Consider the following 8,436-nt stretch of genomic DNA (forward strand, 5'->3'; position numbering starts at 1 on the left):
AAGTAGCCCTGACTGGTGGTTTTGTGCTACGATGTGGTTTCAAGCGCCTTTTCCCTGCCTGACACTGCTCCTACTGTTCACCGCCGACTCTCCAAACAAGCCCTCTGTCTCCTTCAGGCACCGCTCTTAAATTTAGCAGCGAAGTTAAAGGGATCGAGGAAAGTGGCTTTCTCTAGGGGACACGGAGAAGTCAATGGGGGCACTGGGAGATGGGCATGGAGGTACCAGGTCCTAAGAAACCCAGCAGGACAAATGACTTGTGGGATAAGCATGGCCAATACCACCGGGGTAACGACTGCAGCCGAGTCAAGTCACACTCTTCAATAGGAAACCATAGAAAGAAAGACTGAGCTCGCGGGTTGTTGTTTTTTTTTAATGAGGGCCTGTCTCTATGCACCTTCCAACCCGAACTTGCTGCCCCTCTGCGCTGATCCTTTTCCTCTTCCTTGGGACTGTGGGGAGAGAGAGCTGCTTTTCTTGGAACAAGGGCTCATTTTAGCAGCAGGCATGCCTCTGACTCGATACTGGGTCACCGCGCTCCAGATGCTTCTCACACTCTTTCCATCTCCCAGCCCCGGCTCTATGCCAGGGAAAATAAAAATTCAAATGAAAGAAAAGCATCCAAAGATAGACACTATAAAATGCTAATGAATTAATACATCACCTAATAAATTAACCACCTGACACACCGGTCGAATGTACTGCCCTGCTTCATTGGACTAGTGCTGGAATGGCATTTTTCTCCCATCAAAATCTTCTCGTTTTTCCAGTAAAATTAAAAGTGCCAAATTATCCTGGATTCCAGGCATGCTTTCCTAAGAATCTGATTTCAGGACAGGATGACCCGCACTGGGTTCGAATCATGGTCAAATGAATATATGGTAGGAAAAAGCCCCCAGTGTGGGAAGGAGATAACGTCTGGGTTTAAGTCCCGGGTTGCCCAGAACTGAACCGGGGATAAACGCTGTGGCTGAACCTTCAATGGGTGTGCGCAGCTGATTCTCCAAGGGGATCAGCTGTGTCTCCCATAGCTAAGGTTTCCAAAATCCTTTAGATGTCCCAGTGTTTTCTCATGATTTCTATTAATAATATTAAAATCAAATTGGGGAAGAGGTGTTTCTTTCCCAAAGAAAACCCAGGCCTGACTCTGACTGCAGCCATGCACGTGCACGGGTACACATACCGTTTCGAATGCTATTGGGCAGTGAATCTAAGCTCCTCAGCTGAAAAGATGCGGGATGCTCTTTTACCATGCAACTGCTAAGGAGGGGAAGAGCAATTTGTGTGCAACCCCTGGTCCAGCCTGGTTACAAATCCACGCTATAATCCAGCAAGTTCTTTGAGGCTACTGAACTGGCTTTGATTTTATCAGGGGGGTGTTCGCCCTCCTTGTCCTCTAGCTTTCCCAACCCAGTGCCTCTAGAGTGGAAAGCAAAAGAGGACCCAGGTGTCCTTGCATGGACAAGGCAGGCATTTGGGCAAGCTGTCAACACTAACGAGTGAGAACTAGGCTTTGAAGCCAACAGCTTTAGCAAGAAGCAGGGGATGTTCACACCTCAGCTGGAGCTAGGACTTTCTTCTCAGCAAGCAAGCCAATATTCAAAGGGAGGCCCAGAAAAGAGAGAAGAGTGGAAGCAAGGCATTCGGTACCCTTCCCACAGAGAAACGGGCCGTTCCCCAGGTGAATGGGAGGTTTCCAAAGGCCTTAAAACAAGTGTATAGGTTCCCATCTCAGTACTAGTACACACACGCGTTGGATGACCGTTCCCCGACGCGCCGCTTTGGGGCCAACAGTTGCTGGGTGTGTCGTCAAATGCTCAGTCGTCGAGAGGTCCGTAAAGAGATGACAGGGAAGCCCTCCGCCTATGAAAGCTTATGCTCCACCTCTGATGAATTAGTCTATAAAGGTGCAAATCTACCCCGCCTTCTGCCTGAGATTACAGGGCACCAGGCTGCTGACAAAACAGAGCGCATCTGGTCCTCCCTAGGCAGGGAGGTGGAAAGGGAACCTGAAGCTGTCAGCTGAAGATCTGGAAGGGACACAAGGACCCTCCGACTTGGGCAGCTGCACCCCAAACCAAAACCTAACGAAGAGGCCTGTTACTCCGCCCAGGCATGCAGGGATTCCTACTGGAAAACCTTGTCCTTTTACTCCACAAGGCTCAGCATCCCAAGCAAAGTCTGGCAGCAGTCCTGCCTGGTTAGCAGGGACCCTGGTTTTCTCTGATTTAAAAAAAAAAATCCAAAATTTTCTGATTTAAAAAACCCCTCAAAATCCACATTTTTCCATGATTAAAACAAAATGCCATTCTCTCTGTCTCTATATGTGTGTGTGTATATATATATCTATACATATATAATCTCTCTATATATAGATACAGAGATATATATACCTATATCTATATCTATATACATATATATACACACACACGCACATATATATCTATAAATATATCTATAGATATATATACACACACATATATATATAGAGAGAGAGAGAGATATCTATATATAGAGATATACATCTCTATATATGCTAACCAGCAGGGATTCTGGTTTTCTGTGATAAAAAAATCAGACAATTTTTGAATTTTTTTATCTGTCTATCTATCTCTAGATATTTAGATACATATAGCTATCTATGTACATAGATATCTATAGCTATCAATATACACAGATATCTATAGCTATCAATATATTGATACACACAGACATCTATATACATATATCTATAGATATATCTATATCAATATATCGATAGCTATAGATATATATAAAAATCACAAACATTTGGATTTCTCTCTCAGAGAAAACCAGGATCCCTGCTGGTTAGCAGGGTAGACTCCATGCGAAGGGACACTGAACGTGAGTGCTTGGAGGGGGTCACTCTCAATGCTTTGGGGGGGGCTGTCAGAGTTAAGACGATACGTTAGTGTTGAAACAGGAGTTCCAAAAAAAGAAAAAGACTTGCAATGGGGAAAAAAAAGCCATCAGTCTTTATCCGATTCGGGAGACCTCAGGCACCCTGTATCACCTGCCCGCCCATTATACAGGGATGGTCTCTCTGCCTGGGTAAGCTGAGCAGCTCTGTGCACGAAGGGACTCCAGCCACAAGCATTAACTCCACAAACTCTTCAGCTGGGGGATGTCTCTGTTTTCATACCGATGACGCCAACCGATGGCTGAAAGCCAAGCGGGTGATACGAATAAACTCCAGGGGATACTCCCGCATTTGGAAATGGCTAATAACGTTCACACCCACGATTCAAAGTAAACTTCTGAGGCTGGCTCCTATTAGCTTTTACTTCTCCTGGCTGGGGGAGAAATTCATATTTGGAACGAAGCGGGAGAAAGCCATTAACATAACCCAGAGCTTAGCAATCAGCATCTCGACCCTGACTACGTGTTACTATTAATAACGTTAAGTGTGCGGTGTCAGGGCCATTACGTAAGAGCCGGGCAAGGGTTGAACAAAGCTGTGAGTGTCACATAGGGAAGCAGGGCCACGCTCGCTAATCCGGGTCATTCCTTGGAGAAACAAAGAAGGAATCGCTGCGCTGGCATTTGCACCAGGAAGGCTTGCTTATTGCGAGGGCTCCTGCTCTCACGGTCCCTGGGGCTCGCTGTGCAGTGCTGCTGCCTTCCGGATGGGAGGAGCGTGAGGATGCAGCCTCTCAGGGAGCTCCGACCCATCTGCTTTTTTACAATGCGATGTTTAAATTCATGCAAAAGAACCATTACATGATGGCTTATCTCCTTCCCCCACCCAATTAGGCAGGTTGATGAGAGGTGGCTAACACCTCTCTATACAGTACAGGACTACCTGAGAAACATTTCAGGGGCGATATGAATGGCAGCTGCAGCCGTGTACGCCAGGCAGAAGGGCACTGGGTCAAGAAAACTCACTCCTACTGGGATCCTACTGTCTGGGGACTGGGAGCCTGCTGACTGCCACTGGATTAAGGCAGCCTCCAAAGCACATCTCTATCTGTGTGCATTGAGGGGGGGTGAGGCAATAGCTAAAGGAGTCCAAATGGCACCGAGACAAGATATAACCCCCCCGCGAGGCTGCAACCACAAGAATACAAATAGTTCAGGTGGGTGAGGATGTTTGGGAACGTTTAGCTTCTAGTCTCCAGCTTTATAAATACCAGAACCTGTAGCTAGCTACTCAGTGTAAATGCATGGCCTGGTTTGTGATGCTACTATTCGTATTGTGGTTGTAATTATTAGCAGTTAATAATAATAATAATAACAACACTTTTGCCATAAAAAGCAAAATGAATGCAAGGCATGAAGCTCAAATGCTTGACTCGTGTTTGGCAAGAAGGGATAAAACACAAAGGATGCTGGGAAACGAAGCGACTTGGGGGTGGCTGACAGAAAATAAGAGAAAATGGCCAAGCTGCCGTCCCTTGACCCTGATCTCATGTTCCCTCAGGTTGTGACCCACTAAAATTAGGTTTGTAAAATCAGCTGGACCCTAATTTGGTACCTGGGGCTGGGTTTACACATCTAATATAGCCTGGTAGACCAAACTTATAATCTTACCTTCTCCCCAATAGAGATGCAGGCTTTGGAGTCTAAATCTCTAGGCGGCCTGTGGGAGAGAAAGAAAAGAAAAACACAAGTGAAGCATCAGTTCCCGAGACCATACAACTGCAGCTATCCCAAAGGACCAAGCGTGTCGGATCACAACCCAGATGGAGATGGTCAACAATCCCAATGGAGGCCTGGGCATGAATCCCCCTCAAGCCGCGGATGCTCAGCATCACGCAGGGAAGTACCAGTGGCTTCCTAGCCTCACCGCGCGGCTAGACCTTGCCAAGACTCATAAACTCATCCCAAAAGGGGTCAGGAAGGACGCTGCCGGAGCTGGGCTTTCACAAGTCTTTGCCCAACTCCCACAGTAAGGAACTTCGAGAGATGATCTGCTTTGATGGGCAGGGAGGGGGACCAATCCCAGCAAAACGGAAGAGAGGGAGGGAGAATTAATCTCCTTTCCTGGGTAGATGCTGCTGCGCAGAGATCCAGCCCGAGCCTGCTGTCCGCTCTCTCTACAGAGGGTCCAAGACCTAGCTCACCCAAGGATGAAAGCAGCAGCTTGGCCCCTGGTGCCTTGTTTCAGCGCCGTTTCGAACAGGCTGGAGAGATGTGTGTCTATCTGTTTTCTAATGCACTTTTTCCTCCCCTGGCTTCGAAGGACGGACATTCTCAGAAGATCTTGCACATCCCGCTTTCTTCTCGCTGTAGGCCTTAGCGCACGTAACTCTGGGATACTGCAACTTAGGGACCATATCGCTTAACCCTGGCCCTGGGGCACGCAACTGCTGCCTGTCCCGAGCGCCAGGATTGCTAGCCTAACTGCTTTAGTACCTGACTCCTGTGATCCCCTTCGCATCGCTCCCAGCGCCTGCATCCAGCAGCATGGAGGGTCACCCGCGTTCCCCGCCTGCCCTAAAAAGATCCCTCAGTAAAGCGAACTGTCGAGCCAGCCTGAGACGGACCCACGGGGCAGCAGCCATACGAACGGAGACGACTAACAGGGGATCCTCACTCAGCATCTCAGACCCCGACGGCTACGCGGCCCAGAGATCTTTCCACGAATCCTTTCCAAAAACAGCTAAGATGTGCTCAGCTTCCCGCGAAATAGTCCTCCTCTGCCAGATCTACCTTCCCCAAGGCAAATCTCTCGCAGCGAGCACCTCATTGCTGGCACCGCAAGCCGTGGAGTATCGCGGCTCACACACTTGACAGCCAAGAGGCCTGGCTTTTTAAATTGGCTTGAAGGCCTCAGGTGCATGACCCTAGCAAATCAAGGCTTTGAGTGCCCTCTTTTTACACCTGTGGCCTATGCAATGTGCTACCTGGCTGGGCAGGCTCTTACTTCACAGCAGTAAAATGGCAGTCCTATTGTTCACACGGCTGAATTCAGCTCTTAAGAGACAAAATCTCAGCCTTTCGCAAGAGCTGTTGTTTTTTTTTTTAAATTCAGTTGTTTCTGGAAAGTCATCAGCATCACAAAATTACTACACCAGGAGCAGCCAAAGCATCTTAATAGACGGTGGACTCTGATGTCTCCTGATCTGAGTAAGTCCCTGGGGAGCTCCAGGGAGAAAGAGTGTGATCCCGCGGGTGCAAGTGTTCCTAATCGATGCGTAAAGGAAAAAGAGGGTTATCCTCAGTGAAACGTAAACCTATATTACCGTCCTGCCTGCCAACATAAGCAGGTAGCCACATTAGGCAAGATGGATGGGAGGTAATTGCTGCAATGATCAAAATGAATCATTAAGGAGGCTAACAAGCAAATGCAGGGTTTGCCTTATGCAGCAAATGACATCCTAATAGCACAGACCTATTTCCTAAGGGGTTTTATGTATTTATTTCCTTATTTTAAATCAGCTTATTCCAAACCTGCAAGAGAGGCAGCCCCGGGGGCTCAAATCATTCCCTTCCCCCTTTCATTTTCCTTGTCATGGAGATGTGCAACAAAAGGGCACATTAAAGAAAAACTACGGGGGCACTGGGTTAATCTGGCGCCAGAGTGAAGGAGCAGGAGGACAGGGTTGCTTCACCCAGGATCTTTCTAGCTGAGGCATCCTGAGGGAAGACGAGTGAGTGTCCTCACACCTCCTGGATTGTGAAGGAAATCCCCACAAAAAAGCAGGGAGATATGCACTGCAAAGAAGCCCTACAGAGACGCTGTGATACGGACACACCAAATGGCAATGAGACGTTGAGAAGTTGTTTGAAAAAAAGTCAATTTGCTCCAAACCCGTGCAGGTCCGGTCAGCCGAGCACCGAGGCAGAGCTCAGACCCACCAGGGAAGGCAGATCTACATAGTTCCAGGGTGAAGCAAACCATTGGGATAAAGCCAATGAATTCAATTAGTAAAGGTCATCATAATGTGGCTGGGAAAATTCTGCTCCGCTCTTTTTCCTAATAGGCAGGAATTTGTTTGTATTTGCATTGGCGGAGCCATTTAAAGAAGCAAAGTAGAATTGCCCCTTTACAAGTTGGCGTCCCCTCCCGTCCAGACTGGCAGTGCCGCAGTGGCAATGGATGTGCCTGATTCAGCAGACTCCCAACCCAGCGAGCAAGGCAGGAACTATTCGGAGCATGGTCATAAGTACACACAAAACCTCTTCAATATTTCAGGAAGTTCATGGGTTGATCACAAATGGAGTAAAAGCATCTTGAGAGCCACTATTACCAAGTGGCTAGTGGAGAAACCCGCTTAGCTGGCTTGATGAGCTCTTCACAAGAGGGTTTGGCTTCATGTACCTTGATCTATGATAACTTGTGCAACTTTGCCGGCGGTTGTCTTGAAAAAGTGCCCTGCATTTTCCAACCCAAAAGGACTGCTGCACTGAGTCATCTAAGTACGAGACAGCACCAAAGAGTTGGGCCACTGGAAGCGGGGGTCTAAACCAGATTCGTCCTGTAGGTAAATGAGCCTGGATAAAGCAAATTCTGCACAACTGCCCTGAAATCCTATGTCCTCTCTCTCCCATACACACTGTTGCCTACTCAGTTCGTGAAGATGAAGGGCAGGCTCACAAAAAAGTTGAATCTGTGGAGTCTTCATTACTCTCATCATTTTGATGCTTTATCTCGTCTCCTTTTATTCCCTTCCCCGCCTGACCAGTAAGTCATCCCTACAACCCTGGCAAGCAGAGACACCAGTCCTGCCGCCAATCTGTGACTCCGCGGAGCAGAAGACTTTGCACAACTCCATCCCTCCATGAGATGCACAAGGTCTCATCTACCCAACAACTGCCGCTGGCTGGGAATAGCCCTTCAGTCAGGCCTGGTTGAGCAGGTTAAACCCTTTTCAACATCTTCCTGGAAATCCAGAGCTCCTGGGATGAGCCAGGCAAGTGGTTTGCTTCACTATTTAACTCTGTAGATCAGTGCTAATACCATCTCTGTGGGGTTCCTGCAGTGAACTCCTTTTGCTCTCTGCTTTCCTTGGGGGCATTCATCAAGAGGTGGGATGACCGTCACTCAGCTTCCTTCATAAAACCTAAACCCTAAAGAGTTTGGGTCAAGCAACCCTTTACTTTGGATTCCCTCCCTGCAGCACCGGATGGCTAGGACAGGCAAAGCCCTCATCAGGGATGCAGCAATGACCATGAAATGGAAGAGGCCATAGGAGAAGAAATGCCAACAGAAGAAGGGGAATGACCAAAGAGAAGTCAACTGGGCAACATAAAGGAATCAGTGGAAGCTATGGCAGCAGCTCACCTATTTCATACTTGAACTTGCTAAGTGGGGGCTTACCAGCCCAACACAAGACCCACTCCCTGAAGCAAAGACGGGGCCCACCGAGCCCAGAAATCAACCACACCAAGGCCAAAAAGCACAAACAAGTGGAAAAGCAAGGGCAACGTTGGACCCCTGCTAAACCAGATGGGGCAACTGACAACTGACGC

General features: G+C 48.1%; 1 protein-coding gene across 2 annotated transcripts in view; it reads right to left on the reverse strand.

The window, feature by feature from the left end:
- Window positions 1-8,436, reverse strand: part of MAP2K6 (mitogen-activated protein kinase kinase 6) — a 63,305-nt gene that overhangs the window by 19,307 nt on the left and 35,562 nt on the right. For both annotated transcript variants that reach the window (XM_019542335.1, XM_019542336.1), the window contains exon 3: window positions 4,552-4,600. In XM_019542335.1, coding sequence (XP_019397880.1) covers window positions 4,552-4,600 — 49 coding nt within the window. The remainder of the gene's footprint in view (window positions 1-4,551; window positions 4,601-8,436) is intronic.

The sequence above is a fragment of the Crocodylus porosus genome, unplaced genomic scaffold (assembly GCF_001723895.1).
Source record: "Crocodylus porosus isolate Cpor-Errol unplaced genomic scaffold, CroPor_comp1, whole genome shotgun sequence".
In the NCBI taxonomy this organism is placed as follows: Eukaryota; Metazoa; Chordata; order Crocodylia; family Crocodylidae; genus Crocodylus; species Crocodylus porosus.